The sequence below is a fragment of the Crocodylus porosus genome, unplaced genomic scaffold (assembly GCF_001723895.1).
Source record: "Crocodylus porosus isolate Cpor-Errol unplaced genomic scaffold, CroPor_comp1, whole genome shotgun sequence".
Taxonomy (NCBI): Eukaryota; Metazoa; Chordata; order Crocodylia; family Crocodylidae; genus Crocodylus; species Crocodylus porosus.
In genome coordinates, this window is record NW_017728947.1 from 13703168 (window position 1) to 13716111 (window position 12944).

General features: G+C 44.8%; 1 protein-coding gene across 3 annotated transcripts in view; it reads right to left on the reverse strand.

Annotated features, from left to right (window-relative positions):
* Window positions 1-12944, reverse strand: part of ST5 (suppression of tumorigenicity 5) — a 234043-nt gene that overhangs the window by 41073 nt on the left and 180026 nt on the right. For all 3 annotated transcript variants that reach the window (XM_019551360.1, XM_019551362.1, XM_019551361.1), the window contains 2 exons: window positions 9696-9773; window positions 4964-5104 (listed from right to left, as the gene is read on the reverse strand). In XM_019551360.1, coding sequence (XP_019406905.1) covers window positions 4964-5104; window positions 9696-9773 — 219 coding nt within the window. The remainder of the gene's footprint in view (window positions 1-4963; window positions 5105-9695; window positions 9774-12944) is intronic.

Genomic DNA, 12944 nt, shown 5'->3' on the forward strand with positions numbered 1-12944 from the left:
ACTCTCAACTTTGCAGAGATAGACTGAAAAAGATGCAACATTCCTGAGGAACGTTACAATCTACTCCTCCCCACCAGGTAATACTTCCTCTGCCTCCCACATAACTAGTCTCTTGGCAGTTAGTCAGTCAACATTCCCTGGAAGGAAATAATCCTACTTTATAAACACTTTATTCAACAGATGAGTAGTTCAGCTGAGTCCACAGCATGAGGCCTACACTGATCCCTAAACCCTTAAAGTGTGTCTACAGTGCTAAAAGAAGGATGTATTCTTAACTTGGGTTAACCAACCCAAGAAGCTAAGTTAGGTTTCAATAGCACTGAAAACTGGGTCCCAACTTGGATTTGCAGGTCAAGTGCAATCCTACAGGGGCACCTGGGTTCCAAATCCCATTTACAGCCTTCGCAAAACTGCCCTAAGACTGTGGCTACCAGTTCAGGACAGTAGAGACAGAGTAGACTGGCTCTTCTGTGGCATGGTTTGTGCTCAGTGGCACTGACATTACAGCAAAAACAATGCTGTCATAACACTATTATGTACACTCAAATATTGTGATTAGATTTTTTTTTAAAGCCAGCACACGCAAACTTTACCCCACTAGAATGCTGCATATCCATTAACCTCCCACTGCTCCAATAATCCATAGGCAGCAAAGAGAAAAGAGAGTCTAGCACTCTTAAGAGTTTGGTAAATGCTACAATCCCCACGTATTTCACAAAGGTGCCCACCACAAAGTGTTAAATTATTCTTCAGAATTGTGATAGGAAGTTTAAGTCACATTAATGAGCTAGGTCATTGGAAACTACTGCTATTGCTAGATTTCCAATGCAACAATGCGCTGCAAGTTACAGTAGTTTTATAAATGCCATAGGTGCTTGGCAAAGTCTTGCACTTCAGTTTGCCCTTCATTAAAATATGATGTTTGCTTCCCAATTAGCAGTTATCCATGTGTAGGCTAGAGGTGGCACAACAGAAGAATTAAGGTCTGTTCTCAATGAAGCCAGTTATAACTTAATTGGGTTGTACTGGTGAAACTAAGAGCAGAGTTAAGCCAAGTGTCTTTTTGGTCCACTAGCTGTTTTTGGTGTGCCCCTTTGTTTGCTACTGTAGCAGTATTAAAAATGGACCCACCTGAAGGAATAGGAAGGGCTTCCCTGCAAAGGGACAGAGTGAGAAGAGACAGAGTTTGTCCCCATAAGACATTGTTTGCCCTGAGGGTGAGTGAAGCTGCTTTGGAGGTAGCCTCCCTGGAAGCGGGAGGGGTGATGTACCCCAGCAGGTTGAATGAGAGACTCAGCAAAAGCCTGAGAAGAGCCCTGGCCTGGGACTGGCTGAGCGGTTTGGTTAGAAGAAGGGAACAGTTTTCAGGCAGGAGAACAAAGCGGGGAGAGAGGGGGTGAGAGACAGGCTGGAGACCAGGGAAAGGTCCATGGCTGCCCCTCCGAGAGCCTCTGGCAGAGCCCTGCAGAAGTAGCAGCGGCAAGGAAGAGTGCTGCACTGTGTCCATTCTCCCTCCCTTCCCCAAGAGAGGAGACTCCAAGCCGGGGAAGACCCTCCTGCAAGTCCCTGTGTGGCTGGGTGAGCACAGCAGGGGAGGGGGACGAAGGGCCAGGGGAAGAAGCTGGATACTGCCCTGGTTTTTTTCCTGTGAGTGAACAGGCATGGGGGAGAGGCTGCATTTGCTGGGTGCTGTGAGGCTGTGCTGGGCAGGGGAAATGGTTACAACGTGTAACCCAGACACTGCTCCCAGCTAAGCCAGGGTTAGGGTCTGGGCAGGAATCAGCTCTCTTCCACAGACTGCAGGGGAGGAGCCACCGCCTGCTGCACCAAGACCCCTGGAGCTCGTGTGAGGGATGCCAGCACCAGGCACTGCCCCCAGATCCTGTGCAGGGGCACAGGCAGTCCTGCTCCCTGAGACACAATGCCAGGGCAGTGCACACAGGGGTCTCAGTAAACACTCTACAACTTACAGACTGTGTAGATAAGTTCTTGATGGTTTATTAATTGGCGTATCAATGTATTTATGTATTGGTTCCCTATTTATCATGGGTAATTTGCATACCTTCCCCTAGTGCAGGGGTGGGCAAAATACAGCCTGCAGGCCACATCCAGCCAGCGAGGCCATTCTATCTGGCCCATGAGGCCTGTAAAAAATTTTGAAAATTAAAATTAATGTGTCCCTGGTTCCTGTCAAAGATGACAGAAACCAGGGGCAGTAGGACCAAGGGGAAGCTCAGCAGGCTCCTGCAACAGCAGGGCCCACCCAGCCCCACCCCACCGGCTGGAAGCCCCAGCCAGGTCTTCTGGCCTCGAACCAGGTGGCTGCCCTGGCATGGGAAGCTCAGGTAAGGGGGGAGGAGGGGGGAAGGGCAGGGAAGCAGCTGGTGCAGAGCATGGGGAAAAGCAGCCCCTCCCCTGCCCCACGCCCAGAGCTCCCTGCTGCAGCCACTCACAGCCCACGTGGGGCTGTCCTGAGCAAGCACAGGTAGCCACATGCAGGCTGCGAGTGGCTGCAGGGCAGAGCGCCAGCCAGGGGGCGGGGGAGGGGCCACTTCCCCTCCCCCCCCGTGCTCAGCACCAGCTTATAACCCGGCCCCACACTGGCTCTGGGCTTGCCCATTGGGCTTGCCCGCCTGTACCAGGGCACTACCCACAAGACACTACAGGGGGGGCAGTGGGAGTGAGTGGACATGGAAGCACAGGGCCCATGCCAGCAGGACCCAGAGCAGGGCAGCAGGGGTACAGGGTCCCGTCCGGCAGGGGCTCTATGGAACCGGGCCAGCTCCCCCCTCTCCGCACTGGTGCAGCCCAGCCCAGCTCCACAGACCCCTACCAGCCTGCACCCTGCTCTGGGCCCCACCAGTGCTGGCCCTGGGACACTGGTCCCAAGATGGTGACCAGGGGGCGGGGTACTTGTCAAGGGGTGGGGCTACCCATGTGGCCCTCGACAGCTTGCCAAAACTGGGTTAGTGGCCCTCCGCCCAAAATAATTGCCCAACCCTGCCCTAGTGGAAAGTGTATCCAAAAAACATTAACCTTTAAGCCACCATGACCAGGTCATGTGGTATAACCAATGCAGTACAACAAATGTTACATGTTACCTTGTAAATAATTAAATCCTGTAAATAGTTTTATAATGGTCTGCAATGTTGTTTGATTGTAAGGGGAGGCTTTCCACTCAGGGACCCTGCAGCAGCTACTCAGGGAGCTGGGCAGGGCCACTGGCTACCAGGTACCCCAGGATTATTCAAGTAGTGTCAGCGGGTAGTGTCGCGCCCACGGTTACACTACTATCAAGGCTGGCTTTATCGCCATAGTTTTTGCTTGGGAATAATTTTGGCACTTGTGCAAAGAAGGAAGAGCCCATTTTCAGCTAGATGACCAACTGAAAAGTATGACTAAATCTTGCCCATATTCCTGATGTCAGCCATTCAGAATTCCTTATGCTTTTCCAAGGTGCTTTCCACCCTGTGAACCTGTGACCTTCAACATGTCTTCTAGGTCACTTTTATATGGAATCTTTCACACTTCTGCCCATAAGACACTACAGGACAACCTGTCTGCTGTTCTAACTCCACAGCACTCCATAGCATTATGTCATCAGATAATCTGACCCAACATAAACAGTAACAATAGGCAGGGAATTTTACTCTAAGGACTTCACCTTCTTTTTCCTATTGCATTCAAGGGCCCAAATTGCATTTAACCAGTTACACGGGTGTAACGTTACAGGAAATTATAGGAGAGACCTCAAGAACCAAGAGTGTAATTTGCTGCACTGAGCAACCCACTAGTAAAAAAAAAAAAAAAAAGCAGGGGGAACCCATAAAACCACCACATTTTTAACCATGGCACAAATACTGCCATTCTGCAGTAACCCATGTAACAATGCTAAGTTTCTATCTAGCTGAATTATATCTTTTGCCTGTTTAACAGAGTCTGTAATAAAATATAATTATACTTATTTTATACAGATACATTATGCTTTTATATATAGAAATACACTCATATGTACTGTAAATTCTGGATCATTTATATCTGGATGGGTTACAACCTCTTAGTTCACAGGGAGCTGCTGAATTAAGAAAGAGCCGCTGAGTTGTTTGCTGTGGTTTTTACTTCAAAAGGTCAAACTTCCCGACTCAGCTGAAGCAGAGCAGCAGTCTCACAAAGCCAAAGCCAATCACAGAAGCAGCATCCTTGGAAATAAAAGCACCAGCAAACAGCTGGAGCACATCCGTGGTCCTGTGCTCCAGTTGTTTGCTGTGGCTCTTCATGTCCCCAGATACTTCACAGATCCCCATATTCCCTGACAAGGAGGATGCGGGGAGAAGAAACTTAACTTTGTGAAGTATCTAGGTTCTAATGTACACACACAGACATACACATGTGCATACCTCACTCTAAAAATCCACAAGACTTTTTATATGGCTCACTCTTCCATATACAAGCTATTGTACTGAGAGGCAAACAAATGGCTATCTACTTTGGAACAGCGATGCTTCAAAATTATCCCCAAGTGCTGTTGGTAGCATCTTCAGCCTTTAGCCATAATCCTGCAACAATGAAGCTTGTAATAATTTGTCGTTCCTGAACGGGTGGGGAAGATGGACTTCTAGCTTGTTAACACCATGACAGAGCTTGGCCACACCAAGAGAATGGCTACGCCACTGCTCTTCAGTTAACAGTGTGAGGCCCTGAAGTCTGTGGAAAATAATTTGAACTTCATAAGGAATTACAAACACATCTCCACAACTCAACTCTTCACAGATCTGGTTCTTAATAATCAGAGGGACTCATCGTTAAGAATAAAAATGCTGGTCTTTAACTAGATCCATCCCCCACAGCCTGCACTACCGTTATTTCATGATTCGCCACATTTATTTCTTTGACTGCTTCTTATAATTATTTGTGAGATGAGAGAATTGGTTTCAATTTTCATGTCTGTCATTCTTTTTTTTACCTCATTTCCAGCTCCAGGCAGAAAAGTCTTGACTTTGATGGTCTTTCCAGGTGCAGGAAAAGGAGATTCCATCAGACTCCTCATAAATGGATAAACCAGGGCAGCAGATATACCCCTTCTCCTTTCAACCTCATCCAAGATCTGATCCATCACAGAGAAAACATGTCAGTGTAATAAAAGCAACATACAATTCTGAAGCAACTTCTGCCCCAAAGAGCCCCAAATATGTGCCAGAGCAGAAACTGAATTCTTCCTTCACAGACCACTGAAAATCACAGCCCCTGACCTGTAGAAAGTGATAAAGTGCATTCTGTGCACTCCACACTTTACGGCACTGTTTAACAAAGGATAAAGTACTGTCTGAAACGTAAGGGCAGAATGCAACTACTAGAGCTGGAATTTGAGCAGGACCCCAGGGATATTCTATTTTCTCTTAGGAAAAGTGAAACAGGATTCAGTAATCACAGCAGGTCAGAACTTCAGTTTTACATCTGAGGTGAACTGTAAAACTGGGAATACAAAGCTTCCTGAGGTATGATGCTTGGTGTAGACACTAGTTGATGTCCATGCTGGTTAGGAGTGAGGAAAGGCAGAAACTCTGACCAACACACCTTAGGTATAGATGCAGTGACACCAGCAACATTTTTACTTTCTTAGTTCACTAAAGAGGACGGGGAGAATCTGAACAAATAAGAATGCAGCTTTGCTGCATCCATACGAGGACTGCTTTGCCAGCATAGCATTCAAGCATGGCTATATTGGCAAAATGCTCTAATCATGGATCTGGCCCTGGAAATAAAAATCGCTTTGCAATCACCATGTTGAAACTAGAGCCCATCCAGAGTGATTTTGTGAAACAAGCCCTACTGTTTTCACTGGGTGTCTGCATTAAGGTAATTTTCCATGATACAGAACAGGTAATCCTGTCTTATAGCAAGCAGATGGAACTCCTTAAAGATTCAGAGGATTATTATATTTTCCCCCTTCTCCTTTTGGTTGCATGAGCCAACATAAATTAGGCCACAGCTAAGCTTTCCCACAGTAGATAGAATATGTGGATGATAAGCCTAAAGAAGGGGGAAAGTATGTTTCAAAAGCAGTTAGCGGTCTGACCTGGAAGACTGATTATTTAACCACCACTCAAGAGCAAAAGGCCATGCAATAACTAGTGAGTCTCAGCCAGGCTGCTTCCCTTGTTTCTGTTGGAAAGGCTTTTCATTGAAAGAGGACTTAACTACAAGGAGACTTGAATACAAGCTGGTGAGTTACAATAACAAATAAAACCAATGGACTAACTGGAGTGTAGCCTCCTCTTCCTCTTTACAATATAGTAAAGGTCTGATTCTAATAAATGGCCAAGCACTTCCACCTCCAACTGAAGGCAAGGAGTGTGTCAGATGCTCATATAGGTTTACATTAATTTCACTATTACTGCAGCTTGGTGGGCCATAACCTCTCACGCCAATATAAGAAAGCCCTTTACCAAGGGCCAGCCCGGTTACTAAAAAGTGTCGATGAGATAATATTCCCCCATTCCTTAATATCTCCAGTGTAAGCTCTTGTGTTGCTGCCAAACTTATCTCCTTTCTCTTGGGTATTGTGTGATGCTTTACATTTATACTTCACAGCTAATGTTAGCAATCACATGCGTTTAAGTTAGATAAAAACAAACTGAATGCCCTTTGGGGGAAAGGACTGTGTTGTCTTATGTTTCTGTACAGCTTAATGCAACAGAACCCCAATCCTGATGGCCTTTGTCGTACCGGTAATTAAGTATATTACTGTTTTTTTATAAGGCAAATGTCTATTTCCCTCATGAGTCCAATTATGGGGAGAAATAGCTGCTGAAACCAAGACCAAATGCACCAGCTGAATTTGGAAAAAAGGAAGTCTGTGCTTCTGGATTCTGCCCTGGACATTAAATGTCACAGTACTCACTGAAGAGAAAAAGGACTCCAAGGAGAATAAGAACAATGTGGAAAATCAAAAATAAGATGCTAAGGTATCTAAAACAAAGGATTCTTTCCGCTTCTGTGTTCAATAATGTCCAAGGCTGAAGATCTCAGCAGTCTCCCCCTCGTCACATTTTTATACAGAGACAACAGCTCCTTGTTTTGTCTGCCTCTGCAAAGTGCATCACGCCGATCGCTTTCCTCTTTGCTGTCAGTTTTACCATTTGGGCCATTTTTTCTTGTACAAACCAAGACAAAGAGATGTTCTGGCCTCTTAAGAAACTTCACTTCCATCTTAACAAACCAAACTCTGTTGCAGATTGGTATCATGTGGATTCAACTCTTCTTTTTTCATGTGAGAGCCTTTCTGCAAATGCTGAATATTAAGCATGTGCTTAAGAGCTTTGTCAAATCAGGGCTATAGTACTCTCAGTTCTCCCTAGTGTCAGGAGTTCGGGAGCTCAGTTCTTGCAAGAGTCGATCAGCACCTGATGGATCTGCTCTCTGCAATCTTCAATTAAGGCTTTTGTATGACCCAGTTCCAATAATCATGCTGGTTCAGGGATAAAAGCAGCTCTACTATACTCCTAACAGTGGACTCAGCCTATCTCTTTGAGGACTATCAACTTGAGGTTTGAGCTGAACAACCTAACATCACCAGTGTTATCCCAATCACTTTCTGTGACCACCAGGGAAGCCAGTGGAATTACACCAGTTAGTGGGGCAAGTGAGAAAAGAATCAGGCTGAGGAACAGGAAACTGATAGTTCAGCTGCAGTTTTTAGCCAGCTACTAACTGATGCATACATAATGATACACAAGTACCAGCTTTCTCCAAAAATGGACTTCTTGCCATATCTAAAATCATAGGGTTGCAAGGCCAAGCGCCTTTGCAACATGCATACATGCAGACTAGGTTGCAAGTAGGTACACACAACTTTTTGCAATTTTCTGGCCTATCGCTGTTTTTTCTGGCATGGGCTTTCCTTGCACACACTTCAGACCTTCAGCATAACTGATATTCTTGGCTACTGTCCTGGAACCAAGGTAGTTACCTTCGCAATTTTGTACGATCTGCTTCAGCCTTTCCCCCCAGCAAAAATCTCAGCGAATGAGGACGTTATCAATGTTAGGTAGCAACATCAAAGAGAAAGAGGAACTTGAAGATATCTGCCCATCTCTCATTAGCTTTCCAGACCTTCTTGAGAGCTATATATCCTCTTATCCCAGCATGATGCTCCTTCCCTTGCACATATTTTTATTCTGATGAAAATTATATCTAAAAACTGTTTTAACAAACATTGAATTTCAGGACTTACCTATTACAAGCAGAACTGAAATTAACTGTTAAATTGTGTTTTCTTAAATTCTGACTCGCATGAATCAGTTTTTATTCAAAACCTGAAAACATGCTTCTATGGGACATGTCAGATTGTTTTATGTATAAGCAGCATTTTTCCCTGTGAAAAGGTCTACAATTAAGATGCACTGAGTACAAAAAAGGTATGCAACAAAAAATAATTGAAATTGTTATGAAAAAAAGAGTGAACCAACATTCAATCTCATTAATATTAGAAACTTTTTTCCCCACAACTGTATTCTTTTTTTTTGTTTGTTTTTTGTTTTTTGTTATTAGCAAGGATGTCTTATGCACTGGAAAATATTCTGTGTGAGGATTAGGTTCAGTGAACAATGTAAGATATTGTGATATTATTGCAAAAATTAACCTCTCATGCTCCAAATTTCTCAGTTGAAAAAAGAAGAAAAAATGGTTAGGAGCACCATGAAATTTCCTTATTTCCGGATGTCAAATTGAAAAGTCTCTCTTAAAAGAAGACATCATTTACATAGCACATTATCTCAAAGATATGAAAAGTCACAATCATAATGTACTAACCAGGGTAAAGGGGAGGTGGAAGAGAATGAAAGCCACTCAAAGCCAGAACTATCATTGTCCTCTGAAAATTGCAGTAAAATCCTGCCTGGTGTAACTGTATTGCAGTAAAATGCTTCCTGAAATTATGCAGGACATTCCATCAGAGGCAGTAAGTTGGCAGCAGAAGGGATCATTTAAATTCAAATCAATCAAGAAAAATATTTTAATGTTTTGCTATATTTGATCATATGTTTGTCTTCTATAAAAATAATGTTTGTGATGGTGGAATTGACTCCCAGTCACCTGTTTCTCTGGCTCCCAAGTACCTCAACCCTGCTTCAGGATTTAATCAGACAATAAGCTGTTTATTGTCTGACAATTCCTGCATCAAGTTATTCTTTAAGTACACTAGATTATCATATGATGTAACTTTGGAGTCACTAACGTGGGTTTTAATTAAATAATCATCATTAACACTTTCTTAATGTCTTGACATGAAAATTTCCAATGGAATAGGATACATAGAATCTACTAAGTGAATAATTTTGATTCTTAACCTCATTACTCTACGGGGGTTTTGGAGTAAAAGTGGTACTGGCCCATCATTCAAACCTAAATGCCAAGAATTACAGCTCAACAGAGAATGGTTTTAGAAAACAATGGGGAAAAAAAACCTCAGGCAGCCAATTCATACAGACACCCAGATGTTTTTCAAATCGAAATTTGCTTCAGACACAGAAGCAATAATACATTCTTTGATGATCCCAATAACAGAGACAAAATATCCAAAACAACAATTGTAACATATCATGATTGTCCATCCAGTTAAGTCATTCTCATTTGGTTCATTAATATGGATTTTTCTCAGTGTATAACCAGTGCACTATTGAAAAGAAAAATCTTACCTTAGAAAATAAATCAAAGCAACCCAGGCGGCTGATGACACAATATACTTCAGGTAGGCGTGGACCTTTTCCACTTGGCTGATAACAATGAAACAGAGATTGAAATTACATATTAATTTTGAGCCATAAGGAAATATACTTATATCTCTAATCAGAGACTTGGCCAGTGAGCCACATCTTTTGCAATCCATTTCTCCACCAAAGCAGTTACTCTTGGAAAGCCATCATATTCCTTCCATAAAGCAGGAAACTAAAAGACAAAGAGCACATATCCACTTTGGAAATCATCGTGCAGCAGAGCTGTTCTCCAATATCACTCCAACTCATGACCATAAAGCACATTTAACAGTGGCTGTAATTCATGTCTTGACAGTCCTGGTTCTTTAGTCCCTGCATGGAAGTATGGACACTGGGACTTGCATGGGAGCTACCTGTGAGAAGGGGGAGGATAGGAAGGTGCTGGCAGGTCTATGGCAATATTGGTTCTTCATCTATGTCTAAATATTCAAAGGCTATTTAACTCAGAACTGGCATATTCAAAGAACAAAGCAGCAAGAATCTGCCAGGATTTGGCTGCTATTTCTACCAGATTAATTGGATGCTACTTATTTGCAGGTGAGATCAGCAGGATAACTGAAGGCAGTTGAGTGTGGCACCAGCCCTGGGTACTGAATTACAGAGGGCACCTCCACATACTTTCCGTCATCTCTGCCCAGGGTGCCAACATTGCTAGTTATGTCTCTGGGTGCAAGACATCTGTAATTCTTGTAACAGTTTAGATTATTCAACTATAAATCAAGTATAAATCACACAAGAATAGAAACAGCCATCTAGGCATTGGAATATACATTTCCCTCAAGAATAACCTCTACATACTTATACACACAAGGTCAAACACTTGCAGCTTCATTTTGACTTTGTTCTGTATATCCCCCACATGCAGTGCTAAATCAAAGCATGTATCTACACACTCAAGGGAACCTAGATCTCTATTACTCAGCAGGAACATTTGTATACAAAAGGAATACAATGCCTCCAGGACCTACCTGACTATAAAGGGGAGAAGGAACCTGTTTTCCAAAAACCTGAGGAGGTGGCATTTCCAAAAGGTCTCATTATTTACCTAGTTAGGCACTGACTGAGGCACTTATACAGATGCAGCTTCACACTCTGTATGCTGCCGTTCAGCAATCAAAATGGCACAGACTTCCTATGGGGCTATCAATCCAGGGACAGGTTTTGCTGATGTCAGGGACTAAGATTTCTTAAAGAAAGTAAGAGTTTCCCTTTTCACGCTTGCATACCCATCTCTAAGGTCAAAATTCTTGGCTGAACAAAATAGTATAACTGTTTAAATATATTTTACCTGGAAAAAAGAATGAGGACCATTTTCACTGACAGCAGATATTGGTCAGTCCCACAGATTACTTTTGGCCCTGGTTCATGCAAGGCTTTAAACACACAATTAACTTTAAGATTTCATAGATTTCATAGACATTAGGACTGGAAAGGACCTCGGAAGATCTTTGAGTCCAGCCCCCTACCCAAGGGGCAGGAAGTCAGCTGGGGTCATAGGATCCCAACAAGATAAGCATCAAATTTACTCTTGAAGGTGTTCAACGTAGGTGCGTGAACCACCTCCAATGACAAGCTGTTCCAGACCTTGGGGGCTTGGACAGTAAAGAAAGTCTTCCTTATGTCCAGCCTGAAATGGTCTTGCAGTAGTTTATAACCGTTCAACTTCGTCATCCCTTGGGATGCTTTGGTGAACAAACGTTCCCCCAGATACTACTGGTGGTCACCCCAATAAACTTATAGGTCGCCATCAAATCACCCCTGAGCCTACGCTTTTCCAGGCTAAAAAGTCCCATAGCTCTCAGCCTGTCATTGTAAGGTCTGTTTTCCTGACCTCTGATCATGCACACGCACCTCTGATCATGCTCTTCTCTGGACTCTCTCAAGCTTCTCCACATCCTTTTTGAATTGTGGAGCCCAAAACTGGACGCAGTACTCCAGCTGCAGCCTCACCAAGTCCAAATACAAGGGGAGAATGACGTCCCGGGATTTGCTTGAGAAGCATCTATGGATGCAAGCCAGCGTTTTGGTCGCTTTACCAGCCTGTAGCAGGGCACTAAGGTGCCTGTTACTGACAACAGTAAAATGGGCTCAGCTGCCAGTCACCAGGGCAGCACAGGTGTGGGTTGCTGAGACAACCAGTCTGGTCAGCTGACCGGAAGGGGGCAGGGCCTGGCCTATATAAACAGCAAGGCTGAGGCCAGAGTCAGTTCCCCTCTGGCAATAGAGGAGCTCTGTTGGAGCAAGCAGGGCAAATCATAGCAGAGAAGCCTGATGGCCTGAGCAGCATCTGTCTGCATGAGGGTACTGGGTGGAGGAAACCCTAGTAGGGATATGAATGAAGGATAGCCAGTTTGGCTTGGAATTACCAGAGGACCGGGCGAGGCTGTAGGGGTTGGAGGAGACCGCATGGGAGCTTCCCAGTATTGGGGGGGGTTCCTGGCGCCGGAGAGGGCGCTGCGTTTTGGGGTGTCCCAACCCCAGCCCCAGTGTGGGCAGCATCAGCAGGAGCCCAGTGTGGGCTCAGGCAAGAAGCCCCAGTGGGGCGTAGGACCCGAAAAGAAGGTCTGGGGGCCAGGTAAGGCCGAGGCCGCCTGAGCCCCGATTGCGGGAGTCGCGAAGCAAGGCTCCAGTGCGGGTGAGAGTCGCGAAGCAAGGACCCAGTGCGGGCGATGGTATACAGGCAAGGCCCCAGTGCAGGCGATAATATAAGGGCAAGCCCAGGGAGGGTGATGGTATAAAAGGCAAGGCCCCGGTGCAGGCTGTGAGAGCCGCGGGGAGACATCAAGAGGCACCCATGAGGGTACAGGCAGGCAACTAGACAGAGCCCCAGTACATCGAGGCACCATGCCAAAGAGGGTAAGAAGGCAGCCTCCTTTTAACGATATTTACCAGCAAGATGTGGCGGGCGAGATAAAGAGGGTGCATTTACACCTGATTTGGCGCGGTAGGTAGGGGCACTAGGAGAGTTCACGGCACCCCTAGGTTGCCCTGCCACATAGCAGCAGCATCGCATTGCAGGCTCATGTTCACCTTGTGGTCAATGATGACCCCCAAGTCTCTTTCTTCTGTAGTGCTAACCAGTGTAGCACTGCTGAGCCTATAAGGATGCTGCAGGTTTTTCCTCCCAAGGTGGAGAACCTTGCATTTTTCGGTGTTAAACACCATCAGGTT